Source organism: Vipera ursinii (assembly GCF_947247035.1).
Source record: "Vipera ursinii genome assembly, chromosome: 10".
NCBI lineage: Eukaryota > Metazoa > Chordata > Lepidosauria > Squamata > Viperidae > Vipera > Vipera ursinii.
In genome coordinates, this window is record NC_139520.1 from 1,936,275 (window position 1) to 1,957,019 (window position 20,745).

At 47.4% G+C, this 20,745-nt stretch overlaps 3 protein-coding genes across 3 annotated transcripts in view; 2 read left to right on the top strand and 1 right to left on the bottom strand.

Annotated features, from left to right (window-relative positions):
- Positions 1-3,518, top strand: part of KCTD19 (potassium channel tetramerization domain containing 19) — a gene marked incomplete at its 5' end in the record, with an annotated part of 62,886 nt that extends 59,368 nt beyond the window's left edge. Inside the window, 3 exons of the mRNA XM_083370242.1 lie at positions 2,381-2,535; positions 2,750-2,851; positions 3,382-3,518. Of these exons, the coding sequence (XP_083226368.1) occupies positions 2,381-2,535; positions 2,750-2,851; positions 3,382-3,495 (371 nt within the window). The 3' untranslated portion in view covers positions 3,496-3,518. The remainder of the gene's footprint in view (positions 1-2,380; positions 2,536-2,749; positions 2,852-3,381) is intronic.
- Positions 1-20,745, top strand: part of LOC310644907 (uncharacterized protein) — a gene marked incomplete at its 5' end in the record, with an annotated part of 161,325 nt that overhangs the window by 101,126 nt on the left and 39,454 nt on the right. The gene's annotated exons all lie outside the window — the stretch shown is intronic.
- Positions 12,897-20,745, bottom strand: part of PLEKHG4 (pleckstrin homology and RhoGEF domain containing G4) — a 35,630-nt gene continuing 27,781 nt past the window's right edge. Inside the window, exons 15-23 of the mRNA XM_083370243.1 lie at positions 20,012-20,261; positions 18,972-19,061; positions 18,616-18,840; positions 18,145-18,315; positions 17,532-17,709; positions 15,336-15,452; positions 15,001-15,246; positions 13,281-13,456; positions 12,897-13,039 (exon numbers count right to left, since the gene is read on the bottom strand). Of these exons, the coding sequence (XP_083226369.1) occupies positions 13,034-13,039; positions 13,281-13,456; positions 15,001-15,246; positions 15,336-15,452; positions 17,532-17,709; positions 18,145-18,315; positions 18,616-18,840; positions 18,972-19,061; positions 20,012-20,261 (1,459 nt within the window). The 3' untranslated portion in view covers positions 12,897-13,033. The remainder of the gene's footprint in view (positions 13,040-13,280; positions 13,457-15,000; positions 15,247-15,335; positions 15,453-17,531; positions 17,710-18,144; positions 18,316-18,615; positions 18,841-18,971; positions 19,062-20,011; positions 20,262-20,745) is intronic.

Consider the following 20,745-nt stretch of genomic DNA (forward strand, 5'->3'; position numbering starts at 1 on the left):
ATTGAAGAGTACTGAGCCTAAGATGGAGCCTTGTGGTACCTCACTGCTTACTTCTCTCCATATGGATGTAGTGCCATTGAAGACTACTCGTTGCATACGGTTTGTCAGCAAGCTACAAATCCATCTGGTGGTGAAGTTGTCTATATTCCACCTTTTTCTAGCTTACCAAGCAGTAGATTGTAGTCTACTTTGTTGAATGTCTTATTGAAATCTTAAGTATGCTATGTCCATAGTATTTCGCTGGTCTACTAATTTGGTCACTTTATCAAAGAATGAGATAAGATTGGTTTGGCATGATCTTTTTTTTAACAAACCCATGCTGGCTACTACTTATAATTTGTTTGCTTCTAGTTGTTCGCAGATCTGTTTTTTGATTATCTTTTCCAGGCTCTTCTCAGGTGTTGATGTTAGACTGGCTAGTCTGTTGTTTCCTGGGTCTGTTTTTTTCCCTTTCTTGAAGATAGGAACCACATCAGCCCTTTTCCAATCCTCAGGTATTTCCCCAGTGCTCCAGGATTTTTGAAAGATATGGTACAATGGTTCTGAGATAACATCTGTCAGCTCCTTCAAAACTCTGGGATGTAATCTATCCAGTGATTTATATTTGTCAAGGTTGGATAGGTATTCTCTTACCAATGTCAGGACCCACCCCAATCCACATCTTAGGAAAGAAGAACTCTTGAAACAGGAATTATCCAAAAGGAGCTTTTACTAAAACATGATTGGTAATGGAATACTAGACAGGATCTGAAACTGTGTTACAGATTGGTACTTTTAAAGAGTCCTCGAGTCAACCCCTCCCCTCAAACCATCTGGTCAGTCCCGGATCAATGAAAATTCAGGTGTCAAACCCTTCCATGGGAAAGAGGGATCTTCCCATGCCTTTACGACAATTTATTTATTTATTTATTTATTTATTTATTAGTTTTTATAAACCGCCCTTCTCCCGAGGGACTCGGGGCGGTGTACAGAGGAAGGAAGGTATACAGATTGAACAATAAAGATAATAAGAAACACTAATGAACACAAACTGGGACCCCAATTAACGCTATCATGCCAGGCCAGCCTCCTTCCTTTTAGATTCTAATCGGAGATACAAACCAGATCTCTTCCCCCTACTTCCTTTGTTGCTCTCAGTTCAAAGGTACTTCCCCTGGTCTTTGAAGACAGCCTCCGGGCAGGCTGAATAAACAATCCTTGCACCTATTAACATCTTCTCCTCCTTTGAAAAATGGCAGAATCCAGGGAACGGTATAAGATTTTAGAAACATACAGATAGAGTTTTATGAATGGGATATAAATGGATTCTGACAACCATTCTCTTGCTTATTTTAATTTTTGTTTCTAATTTGTCTTTTACAGTTGGTTTTTTGGTATGTTGGGCTGTAATTTCTTTTTGTGTGAAGACTGATGCAAAGTATGAGTTAAGCAGCTCTGCTTTCTCCCTACTGCCTGTTACTTCCTTCCATCTTCTCTCTTTAGCGGACCAACTGTTTCCTTGACTTTTTTCTTGTTATTTGTATCTTGAAAGAAACTTTTTTTTAAATCCCATTTATATCCCGCCCTTCTCCGAAGACTCAGGGTGGCTTACAATCTAAAGCACAAATCAATGTGCTTAGCAATAGCCTTCATTCTATGTATATGCCTGCTTATTAGGGCTTTCACCCCCACCCCAAGCGGCATTATTACAAAGTCAGCTTATTGCCCCCAACAATCTGGATCCTCATTTTACCTACCTCGGAAGGATGGAAGGCTGAGTCAACCTTTTTATTGTCTTTGTTTTTCGTTGCGAGTCTTTGTTCATTCTGAGCCTTTGGGTAATTTGGATATCCACTTGTGCCTCTGACCTTTGCATATGTTGGCTGGAATAGCGGCTCGCCTGGGGCTAAGTTACTCTTGAATGAAGGAAATCAAAGGAAGCCGCCATCCCTCCTCCATGGGCTTCGTTCCCAGCTCAAAAGACCTGAAAGGGGTGAAGAAGGCTGCAAAGTCGCGTGGTCGCACAGAGAGACGGACACTTGGACTGGGTAGTACTTCTTTATTGGATCAGGAATGAAGCTGAAGCAAAGGGGTTACCTGGCGTCTCTTTATACCTGCCCAGGTGAATCGCGACCAATAGATTCAAACCTGGGCTTCCCGCCAGTGCAGGTGGCCAATGGATTTAAACCCTGGCTTCCTGCCAGAGCTGACCATGCCCTGCGGCTGTCAACGACTAGCTCTATTCAGGCTTTCCCGCCAAAAGCGGTTATAGCCTGGAGCTGTCCAGCCCCCTGCTGTGCTGACATTCCGTGTATGCTTTAAGAGCATACACTACAAAGGCAGAGCACGGAGCTGGGTAGAAAGGCAGGAGCTGAGGGTCACAATCTCTTTTCTCTTGCAGATGTTGTTTTTCTGAGCTTTCCATTAACACAAGAAGAAATTTTTTATGCCCAGAAGTGCCACGGCTTCCTCACGGATGTCATCTTGGATTCTATAAGACAGAAGGATCCTAAAGAAACCACTGCCAAAGTAGAGCTTCTGGTCCAGAGGTTGTGGGTAAGAAGGCATCTGCTGCCCTCCTGCCCAGAGGTGCCTGGGCTATAGCAAGCTTTGCCTTTCCCTTGTGGCTCCAAGCCCCGGAGCCTGATGGTGGGTTCCCAGCATTTGAGCTGCTCCTTCCCTCCCAGGGGTTCTTTCAGCACAGTTCAGCCTGGCAAGGCAGGGAGCGTCAGGTTCTGGCTCTGGAGTTTGAGTCCCTCCTTTCTTACAGCGTCTGCAGATCACAGCGAAGGAGTTTGTGGCTGAGCTCCTGAATTCAGCGCCCTTTATAGCTGACGGCCATTCCTATGAGAAGTTGCTGAAGTGGGTTGAAGTAAGTGTGAATGACAGCTGTGCTTCCACCCACAAGGGGAAGTTGGCCTCCCCCTTGCAGGTGGCAGCTAAATGCACCCTTGCAGTGCAGGCCTCACTTTCATTGTGAGACCCCCCTCCCCTCCTTTCGTGAGGACAGCCGCCCAGGCACACATGAGGGATCTGACATCCAGATCCTCAGATCAGGCCTGCCCAGTCTGGACAGGGGTTCAGGCAAGACAGCCCCAAAGCCCTCTAAACCACCCTCACCCCATTGGCAGCCCAAAGTTCACCAGGAGGTGGCAGTAAAATTGTAGTTTTGGTGGTGGGCCTTTTGCCCAGATGAGCATGGGAACGTCTGGGAAGCAAACCATGCCCACAGCACTCTTGACCTCTCCCCCTGAAAAAAGAATGAAACGGGGGGGGGGGGTCAGTTCAACTGATGTCATCACTGTCCCCCCAGGAGGCCATTTCTGTGGGGGGGGGGAGGAGGCTGAGGTGTGGCCTTTGGCCCAGCAGAAATTGTTAGCCAGTATCTCTGTTTCCTTTCAGTTCACCCTGCCTTTTGCCTGGAAATACAGCTGCTGCATTAACTTGCTTATTAAAAAAGGGTACTTTAAATCACTCTCACATTTTGTTGTTGGGAAATATTTACAGAACGCTTAATAAAACTGAAATCTTTGGTTGAAGTTTGTTAGAAATTTCTTTTTCATTTTGAAATTAACCTGATAAAATTAAAATGCATGCATATACAAAATACATGACTGAGAGCATTAACAATGAAGAATAGGAGACTGGAGGACTGCTGCTCTGGCTGTTTCTGGCTACGGGGTTTCAGAACTCTTTGGAAGCTAGATCAGAAGATCAGTTGATTCAATGGGCCAGGTGTCCCACAGCGGGAAAATGGGGGATGAGGAGGACCAACCAACTAGAGCTTCTTGGCTTGCTGATTTCTACAAAACTGGCTTGTCCCTTCTAAGCCAGTGACTCAGGTCCTGAGCCCAGAGGGCCACATGGTTGGGTGCCTCAGTCTCCTCTGGCTGCTGCTCTGGTCTGTGCTCCTTGGGGGTGGACAAGTGGAGAGACCTGCCATGTGTTATGGTGACCTGGTGGCATGGAGGTAGCACTGAGAAACCAGCTTATCTGCCTTTTGGGTCCTTCAGTAGCAGCAAGCCAAGGCCAAGAGGGAGAGTGGCCATGACATCACTTGAGACCTCTGCAGGACAGGGGACAGGAGCCACTGTCCTGCATGTGGCACAATGCAAGTGTCAGCTGCCATCTCATGCTTGCTTATGCTTCGATATCGTGTGGTGACAATCTGCCATGAACTATGGGGAGGGTGGATGGGAATGGGGGCTGCCTGGGGGAAAGCGAAAGTCACTGCTGCTTGGGGAAAGCTGTACTCTCCCCCCACCCTTGCTGTATCTCCCCAGAATACTGTTTCAAGGTCACCTGGCTGGGAGAAAAACCAGATGCATATCAACCTACACTTGAAGTGACCATTCCCAAAACATCTTGCATGAACCTAATTGGTCAGGGAGGTAGCTGAGGGAGGCAAAAGTTGAACTTGGGGGTTTTAGCATGCAATTTTCAGTTCTGACTATGCACTACTGCTATACACTTGACTTCTAATAAATGGAGCCAAGGATCATTTCTGTTTAGAGGTTTAAATTTCAGCAGGTCTGACAGCAAATGCCATGAATGGTTGTGGTCCATAGAAACATGCTGAAGGTGCAGCTGGTGTACGGAATACCATGTTATCTTGCAGTGGTCCTCCATTAGCTCCTGTATATTGTTCCTAGGCTGATTTGGGGATTTGTTACACTTTTAGTCTTAAGTCGCTGACAGATCTAGGAATCAAGAAGGGCACCCGGGAATTTGGGCAGGCAGTTCCACCTTGTACTGGGAAACCATTTGTCAATTTCTTTTTTGAGTGGTGGGATCCAGAACCACCTACAACTATTGCAAATGAACTGTGACCAGGGCGGTACAGTTTTTTTTTCTTTGTGAATCATGTTAAACTGCATAGTGCCAAGGGCAGAGCTATGTGACACTCTACTGGCCAGTCCAGCATAATACCACTGAAAAAGAAAAACAAGAAATCTAACAAACCAGCATGGCTGCACAAAGATCTAACAAACTGAAAGAAAAAGGACAAGTACAAAAATGGAAAGAGGGACACATAACTAAGTCAGAGTATCGGCAGATAGCCAGAATCTGCAAAGATAAAGTCAGAAAAGCAGAACAAAGACTTGCAACAAAAGCCAAAGATAATAAAAAAAAAGTTTCAACATACAAATAACAAGAAAAAAGTCAAGGAAACAGTCAGTCTGCTAAAGAGACAATATGGCAAGGAAGTAACAGGCAGCAGAGAGAAAGCAGAGCTGCTTAACTCATTCTTTGTATCAGTCTTCACACAAAATGAAATTATAGCCCAACCTACCAAAAACATAACTGTAAAAGATAGACTAAAAATTAAAATTAAAAAAGCGAGAAAATGGTAAGAGAACACCTATTTGACCTTGATGAATATAAATCACTGGGACCTGACAGATTACATCCTAGAGTTGTGAAGGAGCTGGCCAATGTTATCTCAGAATCATTGTACCATATCTTCCAAAAATCCTGGAGCACCACGGAACTACCTGAGGATTGGAAAAGAGCTGATGTGGTCCCCATCTTCAAGTAAGGGGGAAAAATGGACACAGGAAATTACAGACCAATTAGCCTAACATCAATACCTGGGAAGAATAATGAATAGAATTAGAATAATAGTTGGAAGGGACCTTAGAGGTCTCCTACTCCAACCCCCTGCTCAGGCAGAAAATCCTATACCATTTCAGACAAATGGCTGTCCAATCTTTTCTTAATAACTTCCAGTGTTGGGAGTATTCACAACTTCTGGAGGCAAATTGTTCCACTGGTTAATTGTTCTGTCAGGAAATTTCTTCTTAGTTCTAGGTTGTTTCTCTCTGGTTAGTTTCCATCCATTGCTTCTTGTCCTGCTTTCAGGTGCTCTGAAGAATAGCTTGACTCCCTCTTTGTGGCAACCACTGAGATATTGGAACACTGCTATCATGTCCCCCCTTGTCCTTCTTTTCATTAAACTAGAAATAACCAATTCCTCAACTGCTCTTTATATGTTTTAGCCTCCAGTCCCCTAATCATCTTTGCTGCTCTTCTCTGTACGCTATATTTAGAGTCTCAACATATTTTTTACATTGTGGTGACCAAAACTGGATGCAGTATTCCAAATGTGGCCTTACCAAGGCATTGTAAAGGACTATTAACACTTCACATGATCTTGATTCTATCCCTCTATTAATGCAGCCTAGCACTGTGTTGGCTTTTTTGACAGCTGCAGCACACTGCTGGCTCATATTTAAATGATTGTCCACTAGGATTCCAAGATCCCTCTCACAGCTGCTACTATTGAGCAAGGTACCTCCTAAAGTATACCTGTGCATTTGGTTTTTCTTGCCTAAATGTAGAACCTTACTTTTTTCACCATTAAATTTCATGTTGTTAGATAGCGCTCAATGTTCAAGTCTGTTCAAGATCATTCTGTATCTTAAGCCTATCTTCTGGAGTGTTAGCTTGGTGTTGTCTGCAAATCTATCCCCTCATCCAAATCATTGATGAAGACGTTGAAGAATATTTGAGCTAAAACAGAACCTTGGGGTACCCCATTGCATACTTCCTTCCATGTAGATGCAGTTCCATTGAGGGCTACACGTTGAATGCGGTTGGTGAGCCAGTTACGAATCCATCTGGTGGTGATGCTGTCTATCCCACATTTTTCTGTCCTATCAAGTAGTAGGTTGTGGTCAACTTTATCAAATGCCTTACTGAAATCCAAGTAAATTATGTCCACAGCAGTCCTTTAGTCCACTAATTTTGTCACCTTGTCAAAGAATGCATAAGATTTGTCTGGCGTGATCTGTTTTTAACCCATGTTGGCTTTTAGTAATAACTTTGCCTCTGGGGTTTTGCTGATTCATTGCTTGATATCTTTTCCAGAATCTTCCCAGGTATTGAGGTCCATTTTTTTCCTTTTTTGAAGATGGGAACTACATCAGCTATTTTCCAGTCCTCTAGTAGTTCCCCAGTGCTCCAGGATCTTTGAAAGATATAGTTCAGTGGTTCTGAGTTCACATCTGCCAGTTCCTTTAGAACCTTGGGGTGTAATCCATCTGACCCTGGTGATTTGAACTCGTCTAGGGTGGGCAGGTGTTCACTTACCATTTTCTTGCCTATTTTAACTTGTGTTTCTAATGTTTTTGCGGTAGTTTTTGATAGGTTGGGCTGTTTCTTTTCCCTTTGTGTAAATATGGATGCAAAAAACAAGTTAAGTAGTTCTGCTTTCTCCCTGTTGCTTGTCATCTTCCTGCTACTTTCTCCCACTAAGGGACCAGGTGTTTCCTTGACTTTTTTCTTGTTTTTTACATGTTGAAAGCTTTTTGTTGTTATTTTTGACTTTTGTCGCAAGCCTTAGTTCATTTTGAGCCTTAGCTTTCCTCACTTCATATTTGCAAGCTTGGGCTATTTGCTGATATTCTGCCTTAGTTATGTACCCCTCTTTCCACTTTTTATATTTGTCCTTTTTGTCTTTCAATTTATCAGAGTTCTTTATGCAGCCCTGCTGGTTTCCTTTGTGAGCTGTTATTTTTCTTCTTCATTGGTATTGTGCTAGACTGGGTTTTATAATCTCACTTTTCAAAATTTCCCAAGCTTCTTGAGTTGTTTTCCCCTTGAGGATTCTCAGCCATGGAATCCTTCCCAAGCTCTACGTTTTGTTGTAATTAACTTTCTTAAAGTCCAAGACTCTAGTTTGACTATGTTCTATTGCTTGTGCTTGCATAATATTGAATTCCAATATTGCATGATCACTCCCCCTAAGGTTCCTGTGGCTTCAACACCTCCTATCATTTCATCTCTGCTAGTGAGAATTAAGTCCGATATGGCTGAGCCCCTAGTTCTCTGCTAGGTTTGCCAGGAATCTGTTTGATCTTCCACTTGGTGCAGTTTGTCTCCCAGTTGATGTCAGTGTAATTTAAAGTCCCCCATTACTATTGTGATGTGCTTCCTACATACCTTAGTTAACTGAGTAGCAAAAAGTTCATTATTTCCTCTGGTTGGGTAGCCTATAGTATACACCTATGTCAATGTCATTCCCCCCCCTTTTATATTGACCCAAATGCATTCAAGACAGTTTTCATCATTGTCGTACTCTATTTCTGTAGATATGAGTTTTATATTGGGTTCTCCCTCATGTTAAACTTTAGCTGGTTTGCTGTTTGATGGAATAGGTGCCATTAAATCATTGTCAACTCTTTGTGACCGTAGAGATAGATTATCTCCATGAAGATCTGCCCACAGCCTGGTCCTTTAGATCTTCAAAAGATCCCTCCATCACCATATAACTGAACCACTCCACCTTGCTGCTGGACAGGGTGCCTGAAAAATGACCAGTATTCTGTATCGAAGCTGTTGTACTTTAATTAATCTCTTGTAAGACTTCTATGGTCTATGTAAGCAGATATAATTAACCTTAACAGGTCTTTCCAGATAGTTTTGAACTCGTAGAAAATACCTTTATCATATAGAAATACCTTTATTGCACGTAAAGTCGAATACAGCAGGTGGATGCATTCAGATGACATTTGTACAGCATTTCCAAGGTATTTCCAAGGTGTCCCCAAGGTTAGAAGATGATAATGCTCCCAGGGTCTGCATATTGGTACCCCATGTTTTCTGCTAATGAAGCATGGCTCTCTAGGGACAAAGGAGGAGGAAAAGGGAGGGGAAAGGAAATATGTCATAGGGTAGGAGGGTCTGACTGCCCACATTGTGATTTCTCCACACAGCCACGTGGTGGCAGCACAACCAGCACCTGGGCTGATGGTGCCTCCAGAGGTTATAGGTGCTCCAAACACTGGAGATTTTTAAGAAAAGATTGGACAATGATTTGTCTGGGATAATAGAGGGTTTCCTGTTTGAACAGAAGGTTGGACTAGAAGACTTCCGAGGTCCCTTCCAATTCTGTTATTCTGTCCCTTTAAAATGTAGTTATTGTAGGTATAGTGCAACTCCACCTCCTCTTTTATTTGGTCTGTTTCTTTTAAATAATTTAAATCCCTCTAGCTCAAGGGCCGGCAACCCAAAACAGTGAAAGAGCCACTCGGAACCGGTTCCCTCAGAAAAGAAAAAACTCGGAGCCGCAAAGAAGGGTGCGCATGCACAAAACAACAGGCTCCAACTCTTCCGCCCAGGAAACAAGAGGTTCGCAGACAGGTTTTCACGCCACCTTCCAGCTGCTGCCACTACTGCTGCAAACTGGAAAGGGCGATTCGTAGCTTCGGAAGCCCCCTAAGCAGGAAAGCGTGTCCCGATGAAGCCTTTTCCTACCAGGCTTTGCTGCAAATCCCCACATCGTCCAGGGCCCCCGTGATCGCCCAGAAGTGACCCAACAAACAGTTAGCACACCTTTCTCGGCCTGCAAAACGCCACAAGCACAGCAAACGCCCTCTCCGAAGGGAACCGGGAACCCTTCCGCTCCCTAAACCCAATGATTGGTGAATGGCATCGGCTGGTCTTCTCGCTCCTTTCCCTCCCTCTGCCGCCTGCCATTCCCACGTCACCTTTACTCCTCGCCTTTACCTTTGCTAAGCCTGCCCGTGATGAGTTTGAAGAGGGTGCGGGCAAATTTCACGAGGCCGCGCTTGCACCACTTCCCACACCTGCTCATAGCTCCCGAGGAGGAAGGGCCCGGCTTCTCTTCTGCTAGCTAGCCCGAAAAGTCCTTGCCAACTTCGAGAGCACAAAACTCCCAACTGAAGCCGGGTGGGGGAAAAGGGAGGTGGCCCTTTCGCTGCCGCTTCCCCGGACGCCAGGCTTCCTGTGCGAGGCTTGCAGCCTTGGGAGGCACCTGCGCGGCAGCGGCGGCGAGTCTCCCTGGCGCTGGGTCGCGGCACCGTTTTCAGCCCGGGTGCCACCAGAACCACCCGAGCGCCCTGCTCCTCCCCCAGGGCCTCCAAATCGCTGCTACCGGTTTGGAGATCATGTTTGACGAAGGCGGAAACTCTGCAAACAGGATGGTTGAGGTTTGGAGAGCTGCGCGTGCAGCTCTCCAAACCGCCGCCGCTCGTTTGGAGATCTGCTGCCACCGTCAAACATGGACGAAGGCGGAAGCTCTGCAAACGGGACGGTGGCGGTTTGGAGAGCTGCGCGCGCAGCTCTCCAAACCGCCGTTGCCCCATTTGGAGAGTTGCTGCCTTCATCCGCATTTGAAAGAAACGCGGAAGGGAGCAGCCCTCCAAACGGGGCGCCGGAGGTTGGAGCTCCTCCGCCCATTTGGAGATCTGCCGGCTTCGTCCATGTTTGAGGAAGCCAGCAGCCCTGCAAAAGGGGAGGAGGAGGTTTGGAGAGCTGTGCGCGCAACTCTCCAAACCGCCGCCGGCCGTTTGGAGATCTGCTGGCTTCCTCAAACATGGACAAAGCCGGCAGCCTTGGAAACGGGGCGGAGGAAGTTTGGAGAGCAGCGCGCACAGCTCTCCAAACCGCCGTTGCCCCATTTGGAGAGCTGCTGCCTTCGTTTGCATTTCTTTTGGCCCCGAAAGGCATCAGCTCTCCAAACCTCCGCCGCCCCATTCTCTCAATGGGACTTTTTTGCAGAATGGCAGAGGAGGCCTGGGAGCCGCATGAGACGGCTTAAAGAGTTGCCGACCCGTGCTCTAGTTGTATGTTCCATTTGTGGGTTTCATCCTACCAATTTTCCATAATGACAATATATCTGCCCTCATTCACTTGAATTTCTAGTTCACCGTTTACTGTTCATACTCTGTACATTGATGTACAGACATTTGAGTCCTTTATAACTGACCCTGTGTTTACTTTCTACATAACCTGTGTGTTGCCTGAGTTCCCCTACTTCCTTATGGAAAAGATAAAAAAAAAACAGATCTGCAAACATCTAGAAACAAAGTTATAACTAGAAGCCAGCATGGGTTTTTTGAAAACAAATCATGCCAAACCAATCTTGTTTCATTCTTTGACAAAGTGACTAAATTAGTAGACCAGGGAAATGCTGTGGACATAGTATACTTCGATTTCAGTGAAACCATTGACAAAGTAGACCACAATCTACTTCTTGGTAAGCCAAAAAAATGTGGGATAGACAGCATCACCATCAGATGGATTTGTAACTGACTGACAAACCATATTCAAAAAGTAGTCCTTAATGGTACAGGATCTACATGGAGGGAAGTAAGAAGTAGGGTACCACAAGGTTCCATCTTAGGCAAGACTAGGCAACACCCCAGAAGACAAATTCAGGATCCAAAAGGATCTTGACAGACCTAAAGAATGGGCCCTATCCAACAAAATGAGTTTTAATATGGAGAAAAGCAAGGTTTTACACATAGGCAGGAAAAACCAAAGGTTTAAGTACAGATTAGGTGAAACCTGGCTCAAAAACAGTAACTTTGAGAGAGACCCTGGAGTCCTAATGGATGATCACTTAAATATGAGCCAGCAGTGTGCAGAAGCAGCCAAAAAAACTAATACAGTCCTTGTTTCTATGAACAGGCATAGAATCAAAATCACATGAAGTATTAGTACCGCTTTATAAAACCTTAGTAAGACCACATCTGGAATACTAGATTACGTTTTGGTCACCACATTACAAAAAAATGTTGAGACTTTGGAAAAAGTGCAGAGAAGAGCAACCAAGGTTATTAAAAACCTAGAGACTAAAACATATGAAGGATTTGGACTGGCCAGTCTGGGAGAAAAGGACTGGGGTGACATGATAGCAATATTCCAGTATTTGAGGGGCTGCCACAAAGAGGAGGGGGTCAACTTATTTTGCAAAGAACCAGCAGGCAAGGCAAGAAACAATGGACGGCAACTAATCAAGGAGAGAAGCAACCTGGAATTAAGGAGAAACTTCCTGACAGTGAGGACAAATAACCAGTGGAAGAGCTTGCCTTCAGAAATCGTGGGTGCTAAGAGACTGGACAGCCACTTGTCTATAGGGTCTTCTGCTAGAGCAGGGGGTTGGACCAGAAGACCTCTTAAGTCTCTTCCAGCTCTATTTTTCTAATCTTAGCACTAAACATGCAGCCAAACAACTGGAAGAAACAATTTTTTATTGAGATTTAAAAATAACATTGGTTGCAAGTATATATTAGGACTTTATTTCTAGCAGTAATAACAATTAAAAAATAACCAAAATCAAGGAGTTCCAGAAACATGTGAGATGCTGTGTTCTTGCAAAATTTAGTCCAAGCTTTGCTCAGGTTTTTTGTAAACACTATAAAAGCCAATGGTAGATTAAGAAGGAAATACTTCTGATGTTTCTAAATTCTGTAGAGGCCCTCCATGCTATATTGCACCAAATAGCTGTAATATCTGTTCTCAGAAAGTGAAAATGTTAATTCTTAAATAAATGTATAAATAAAAGCCATCGTCACAGCATGTGGATGGAAAAGACATGTGATTAACAAAAAGAAGAGCTACAGCAGCCACCTCCAGTTGTCTCCTGGACATACTCCACAAACTTCCTAACACTGTCTAGAGAGGTGGGCATCAACTGAACTCTCAAAACACCAGCTCAACGGGCTGAAAAGTCCAAATCAGATGGGCGTTTATTGAACTAGAGGATCACAGAAAACTCCCAAACTCCCATTTCTCCAGATTCAGAGAAATGGAGGCAACACATGAATCTTTCTTCGGGTGAAGGATGGAGACTTTGTCCTGCCAAGCAGAACAAGGCAAACTGCTTTTTTACCTCACAGGAAGGCAAGTGGGGTGACCTGGAACTTGGCTTTTTATGCAACTTGCTTTTGAAATCATTAGTAAGCACCAGGCAAGAAAGAAAGCTAGATTAACAAGGTTTAAGGTTCATACAGAAATGTTGGCTTCTGCATGTTTACAACTACTACAACATATGTGTGAAACTAAACCCGTCAGGTGGGAAAAGCCAGCCAGCCAGCGAGCGCCTGGACCTTCTCCCGCCCTCCCGTCAGCCTTTGGGCCCGGTTCTAGCCACCACCACCACCACTGTACCAGCTCTCGGACTCCCAGAAGAGGCGGACTGGACCCACTTCCCTCCTGTAGAGTTTGGGAGGAGGATAAGGGGTCATCGTACCATCTGCATCCAAGGGTCTGCCCAGCAATCATGTTCCTTCTTTCCTGGCTGCATTCAAACCTGCAAGACAGCAGCATCCTCCCTCAGCACACCTGGGAAATGCACCAGGAGACTCCTGGGCTGGAACAGGACAGGACCCTGTCCCAGTCTGTAGCTTGCATCGCCCAACAAGCCACCAGTTCCCTGCAGATGCAAATCTACTCAGCACAGCTGCAGGTGGTCTGCATGGACCCTCCTCCCCCTATGGGGGAGAAGTCTCAGGAGGGGCCCCAGCTTGGCCTGCCAAGTCCCGTTTGCTTACCACTGAAATATACTGGTTCTTGGGGAAAGAGCCTTTCTCCATCTCTGAGGAGGTTAAGAAGTCTGCTGCTGTGGGGAGCGGGGATCTCCAGTCCTCACACAAGTTGTGAAGGCAGCTGTCAGAACTGCTGGAGCCACTTCCAGGCAGGCCCTGGGAGGACTCGGAGCCCTCAGTGGCTAAAGGGAAAGAGGAAAACTCTGGGCACAGTGAGAAGACACACAACCCTGGTGTTGTTGCTGGAAACAGGGGAGAAGGGCTGCTCCTGCAGTCCCCCGTCCTCAGCGCCGTTCCTACCTTTACCCCCCTCCCTCCTCAGCCACCTTCTCCTCCCAAACGGGTTTCTTGCCCGGAGGCGCTCCATCTGCGGGCGAGGCTGCTTTCCCCCCCCCCCCGGGGCTTTCCTAAACTGAACTGCGCTGAGCAGCCGGGTGGCTGCTTGAAGGAGAAACCGCTGAGCTCCGCACGGCCGCTCTGCCTTTTTACCGGTGAAGCAGATCAGCGCCGCCTCCAACATGGCCGCCTGCTGCTTTCTCCCAAAATCATTTATCAGCAAGCCAGAAAAGCACAAGTAATTATTATTATTATTATTATTATTATTATTATTCTTTTAGCCAGGCTTGCTCATCTATGTACCTCGTACCCCTCTGGTGAGCCAGGGTGGGAGGTAGGGAACAAAATTAGCTCTCCTATTAAGAATTGAGGGTTGCAGAAAAGGGCTGTCCCTGTGACACTTTTGGCACATCCCAGGCACTTCACATTTCCCAGAAAAGTAATCTGTATGTCCCAAACAGGCACACGGTGGTCTGCTAGAAGTCAAAATCAGTGCCAGATCTTTCGTATCAATTCTGCAAGGAGGTCTCGATAACCTTCCTGTCCCAGCCCTTGGATTCCGCTCTAGTTGCGTGCTGTGGCCTCTCCGTATACACCCAAAGGGCCAAAGTGGCCTTTCCTGGAGGAAAGTAGCTCACCCAGAAGCCCTCCTTGGGCTTATCTCATGCTGGTGGGACTAAATGGATCAGGCAGTTTGTACTTCCGCGTGTTGTTGTAACCAGGCCATGATATGAAACTAGAATCTGGGGCACACAATGTTAGAGGAGCATTTACCAACCCATGTTTAAGTTTTAGCCCAAGGTGTCCTACTGAGTCACCCGGTCTCTCTTTCCTGCTGCTCAGGGAGGTTGTGGCTTCCAAGGCAGAGGTTTGCTCCAAAGGGGGCCAAGCGACCATGCCCATGGCTGACCGCAGCACCCAGCAGTTCCTTCCAGCTCTTATCTGAACAAACTATCACAAGAATTCTGGGTGCTGATGGGGGTCGTAGGATTAGAGCCTTGGTGGAGCAGTGGGCTAATGCCTCCTTAAGTAACACCAGCTGCCTGCAATTAGTGCAGGTTCGCATCCCACCAGGCTCAAGGTTGACTCAGCCTTCCATCCTTCCGAGGTAGGTAAAATGAGGACCCAGATTGTTGGGGGCAATTAAGCTGACTTTGTAATAATGCCGCTTGGGTGTGTGTGTGAAAGCCCTAATAAGCAGGCATATACATAGGATGAAGGCTACTGCTAAGCTTGTAAGCCGCCCTGAGTCTTCGAAGAAGGGCGGGATATAAATGGAATTAAATAAAAATAATAAAAAATTAGGCCAACTTAAGAGAGATGTTGCAGGAAAACTCCTGGTGGACAGTATTTTCTGAACTGGTGCTGGAAAAAGGTGGATCATACGTACTCATAGAGGGCTGACTGCTTGTCTCATTCTCCACCTCATCTTCCTCAGGGCAGACCCCAGCCCTTAAAGGAAGGTTGCTGGGCAGCACGGTAGGCAGCAAGGTCTGATCTGGGTACATGTGAAGGTTGAGAGGCCCAATCCCGGTGCAGGAGGATGGGCTGCCAGCAGACCGAGTGGCCGGAGAGCTCTTGAAAGGGTTGGCGTGGTCAAAGAGAGAGACAGCGATGGAAGCCCGACTCCTGGCGCCTGCCGCAAAGAGAGGAATTCATCATGTAGAGCAGTGCGGCCTTGGACAGCCAAAGAACATGAGAGGAACAAACTGGTGAGGGACCCACCTCTGCCTTTCATAATATAATTGATGGCTCGGTCCTGGATGGCAGCCTCACTAGGCTTGATGTCCAGGAAAGGTTTGTTCCCAATCCCCATGGACAACATCTCCTGCATGCGGATTTCTAATGGGAAGTAATGACAATTGTTAAGAAGCACTCATGCCCCCCCCCCAATCCTTCCAGGGAGTGCAGCCTCACTCCAAATTCTCTGATCCTTCCATCCTGCTCCTCCACTGGAATGCAACAAGCAACTGTCCCCAATCTATGAATTTCCTACACACCCAGAATAACCTAGATGACAACAGGGAACATTCTCTTAGTCTGTAAGAATGGAGAATTCTGCTATCCTATTGTGGGAAAGAAAGAAGAAATGGCTTTGGAAGCTATCAGGCAGTTGAGTCCCAAGTGGGCCACGAAGGAAAGGGAGAAGGAGCTGCTGGAGCTGCTGGAGAGACACGGGCTTCAAGGTATCCAAGGCTGCCATGGAAAAGAGCGGCGGGGGGGGGGCGAATAATATTGGTTGACTGCGGGCCTAGTTCTACAAGGAGAAGATGGTCTGAATGCAGCAGAAAGAAGGAAGCCCTGGGAATTTCGCAGGCCTTAATTAACTTTTAGGGGAGTTTAGCAATGGCTACACACCTAGCTACACTTTTGATGGATACATTAGCAAAAGCAGTACTATTATCAGTATGGAGATAACTAAGCCAAGAATTACGGGAGAACAGTTAGATGGCTAGGCAGATGCCAAGAAAGGCGGGGTAGAGCCAGAGCTGAGCTGAGGGCCACCTGCACATTATCAGGTTAAAATAGTTAATTTCACAGAGGAATTAATGTCTGTCTCTCCTTGGTATACCTACAATATCAAGAAAATAAGTAAAATAAAGAAAATAAGGCCAATGCAAAGTTGAGCCTTGTCTGATCAAGCTTGAGAGCTCAGGACAATGGTGGTGGCCGGATGAGATGATTCTTGAGAAAAGGAGAGTTGGGTTGAGGCTTCACAGGCCCTGGGGGTAGAGGTCAACCCCCACTCCCACCCCAAGGAAAAGTTTGGCAAAGGTTCCAAAGGAGAAGCAACTCCAGAGGTCCAAAAGGAAAGTCAGGTGAACTAGAGGACAAATAAGGAGAGTCAAACCTTCGCTTCTAGGTACAGTAGGATCTCAACAACTGCCTTCCACATAATCAGACCATTTTTGTTCAGAACTATGACCCCACATTCTCTTTTGCCTTAGTTCCACTTACACACGATTCATCTTTCATTCCTCCGTATCCCTTACAATTTACATTCTAGCTGGCCTTCTCTTCTATGATGTGGCCAATGTTATTGGTAACATTATCATTATTTTTTCAGTAAGGGAAAATGCTGTCTAGGTCACCACCCTTGTTCGTGCAACATATTCCCCATGAGAGGTAGGGGCATGCCACAAACAGGTGTTATGGAGCATCGGGGGGAGGAGGGGGGGCAAAAGCAGCAGGAGCAATTTCTGGCTCCTCACTAACTTTGTTTGGGGGAAGCTGGTAAGGAATGTTGGAGAGCACAGTCATCGACCACCGCTCACTGTGACATCAGAATGCAAGCGAGGCGTCCAAGCACCGAGGAGTGTTCAGAGCTGTTGTAACTTTGAACAGTCACTGAACAAGTGGTCAGAACCTGAGGACCTGTAGTGCTACTAAATCATATTTCTATATAGACTTTCTAATGTTTCCTGTTTGTTCCCCATTTCCTGTGCAAAGAAACAACAATCCCTGGATCATGCAACCAGCGTAATACTGGATCTCTCTCCATCCTGTGTGCTCCTCCTGGTCTTGTTCCCAGAACATTCAGCCTTGTCCTATTTTCCAGAATAGCCTCTTCTCCTGTGAAAACCACTCCAGGCACTTCCACAAGTCAGAAAACCCTCTGTAACGGTTTCATCAGCAGTCCTGGAGATGCCTAAATACGGCAATGGCAGCACCTTTGCCTTGAACAGAAGAGGGGAACCTGGAGGAAGACACTCTTTTGGTGCCCGTTGGCATGAGAAGCTGCACTAACCTAACTCTCCTTCACCTGGTCAAGGTACCATCTTGCTGTCTCACGCCCTACCCCCCCCCCCAGTCCCTCGCAGGTTCTGGCTAAGGACCTTACTTATGGTCTGCTCCCTAGGACTCTCTCATGAGCCCCACTCCTTATTGGAAGCCAAATGGAGAGGCTGGGTGGGAACTGGCCTTTGTTGCGGGCAGCTTGTTCCCAGAGGATCCTGGTGATGTCGCTTGTCCAGGCCTGCTTGGCCTCTGGGTTGCTGGCTTGCAGGATGTAGGTGTCCCTGGATTTCCACCTTCTAAACCAGATCTCAAAGCACAGGCCGCTCTCCCCGGAGTTCTCTGTTAGGCCGATTTCTGCCATCTGGAGGGATGGAGATGAGAGCCCGCTATGCATGATGCAGCTGAGACCACCTGTGGGGCCTGTGGCGGATGAGGAATGGAGTTGGGGGTCTAGGACAAGGAAGCCACGACGTCTGTGAGGCAACCCCTGCCTTGATCCTCTCAACAAGTCTGAGAGGCTGTACACTGAGCAGCTGTGAGACAGGCAAAATGCTCCGAGAAAGTCAGCTCCAACCACTTGGCAAGGTAGATCATCTTCCCCTCAAAAGGCCACAAAATGTAAGATCCATCTAGAAAATGCAGCCCTTCAGGAGGAATCGCAGAAAAGCTGGGCATGGGACATCCCGCACATCCAGTGGCAAGACAGCGTCTCAATCTGTGAGTCAAGTGGTGCCTGCTCTTGCCTCTCTCTCGTGCAGCCCACCCTCCCACCCTCGCTCAGCAACAGCCCCCTTGCCTTAAAGGAACGCTTGTAGACGTAGACATCCAGGGCGCCCTCAACTCGCTTAGGCTTGCTGAAGAGGATCAGATCTTCAAAGAGGAAGACGTGGCGCTTGCACTTCCTTCGGCCCAGAGAAATGCTAAACTCGTCCTGGCGCATCAGCTGTCCCTGCTCCTTGAGGTTCACCTAGGCAGAGGAGCCAGGAGCTCAGTCATTCTCAGAAGGTGGCAGGTGCCCTCTCAGCAAGAGGAGCAAGAGGAAGTCTGGCCCCTTCCTTCCCCTTCCCAGGGCTCCCAACCAGGTCCAATTCCACGTGGGGGCCGGGGACGGCTGCTGCCAACAGCTCCCTGCCCAAGGGCATCCCTGACACGTGGGGAACGCCTGGCCCGTGGCCTGTGGCTGGTGGACACAGAAGCCCGGCAGCGGCCGCCTCATGCAACAGCCCTGCGCACACATCCGTCTCCACTCTTCTTGGTCAATACGTACGTCACAGGCGCGGATGGCATCCATGGCCAGGAGGTCATTTCCATGCTGCAACTGGAAGCGCACCATCTGCTCCGCTGCTCGCAGGTATGCCAGCTCCTGCTCTTGGGCCTCCCCACACTTCTGGATGAGGTCTTTGAGGAGCAATGCGTACTTGCTCATGCGCTGGATGGGCTTCAGGAGGTAGGAGGCCAGGTTCATCTTGTCTCCCAGCTGCATCTGCTTGAACTGCTGGCCAAGGAAAGCGGTCTCAGCAGGAAGGGGCCCCCAGAGCTCAGGGAGGGCCCCCGCACCCTCCGGAGGAGCCGCCTTGGGCAGGGCAGCCGTCGTTCTCCCAGGGAGTAGTTTGCCCCACTTACCCGGAAGAAAGCATTCCCGTGACTGGCCAGCAAGGAGTCAGACTTGGGCTTGTTCTTACTATACAAGGCATACATCCCAAACTGGTCTTTCTGCAAGAAACACAGTCTAACTGAGGATCTTCTCTCCACCTCCAGTAATGTTAAGGCAACCACCATCACTCTGTGCTACCAGCAAAAGGACAGAGGTGGGTATAGGATACAGAAAAAGACACATGTTTAATTCTACCAGGATTACTGACTTGCTCCAACCTGTTTCCTGGTAATCCCCCAACAAAAATCCTTCCAAGACCCATTAGGATAGGCCTGACAGAGACATTCCTGTGTGGAGGGCTGGACTTTAGTCATTAGGAATGCTTATTTACATTCTAGTAGTTAGATTTTTCCCTGCATAATTCAATTGTTCTGTGGTAAGAATAACACGAAGGGTCAATTTTTTATGCTCAAAAGCTATTTTATTGGCATGCTTCAGGGACATTCCTGGGCTGCAACTTTGCTCTAGAGTGGACCATTTTGAACAGCAGTTCATCAGGAACCAAAAAAGATCAGAAAGGCAGCTTGAGAGAACAAGGAAAACCAATCTGGGGAGTTTTCTAAGCCTGTTCTGCAAAGATTAAAGTAACCGGCTTCTCTAAAAAGCCTGGGACCGATCTGACACGGGCACTAAGAGGATGCTGGTCAAGCAGTGGTTCTAATGGTAGTTTCCACAAAGGGCAAATGGGCAGGAAAAACAGGCAGCCGAAGGGCACAAATCGCCCGCCCTCCTGAGCCGGCGGCTGCAGTGGCTCTTCTACCACTCCTCTGGGGCTTCTCTCTGCCGAGGGCTGGGAGGGGTGGGGTCTGCAGCGGCCTTTGGGCAGCAGCTGCACCCAGCAGGGAACTCTGCTGGAGCCTGCCCAGAACTTCCCTCTGCCAACATCTCATCGACTCAGCTCCTTCCCTCTCTTGCAGCAGCTCTCGGCCACCAGCAAACCTTCTCCTCTCCATTGTGCTGCCATCAATCCCCCAGACCTGCTTCACCCAGGAAACCCCTCCCTTCTTACATGTCTCAAGAAGCAATGGCTGACTCGCAGAGGATGGCTGCAACAGTGCTCCAATTCTCTCAGGAAATACTGGCTGTGGAAGTTGTACATCTTCTCCAAATTCCCAAAAATGACACTTCGCTTTCCCCTCAGGTCTTGAGGCAGGTCCCCCCGCTCCATTTCAGGAACATAGTTGTCAAGGATGTAGCGCAAAGATCGCACATACTCCTGCTCTGTCCTCACCATCTCCTCCATAATATGCTGCGGTTTGCTGCAATACAGAAAAAGTAGACTAGGGCATTTTGGCACAATGCCTAATCAAAGCGCTCTATCCAACCTTTGCGTGGGTCATCGGCACCTCCAGGGGTCAAGAGAAAAGAGTCTTAAAGCTCCAGAGCCATCAGGGCGTCACAAGCTGGCAACCGACATCGTCCCCTGGAGCCAGCCAGTCCTCGTTCTGCGAGAAGCAAGGGGAAGACGCATTCCCGTGCTGGCATCCACCACCTTTCATACCGTGGGCCAGAGGCAGCTCTGCTCTTGGGGCTGTTTTGCATTTCTCAGGAAAGACTCAGGGCTTGGTAATGGAATCCAAGGAAGAGGCCAACAGCTGTCCCTGGAAGAACAAGCTCACCTACTTGGGTACCATTATCTGCATGAGACTTTGGCAAGAGGCAAAGACGGTGACCACAATAGATACAATACAAATAAACGGAACTTCTTGGACAAGGCAAGGCACAGAGACTTCTCCCCCGTGT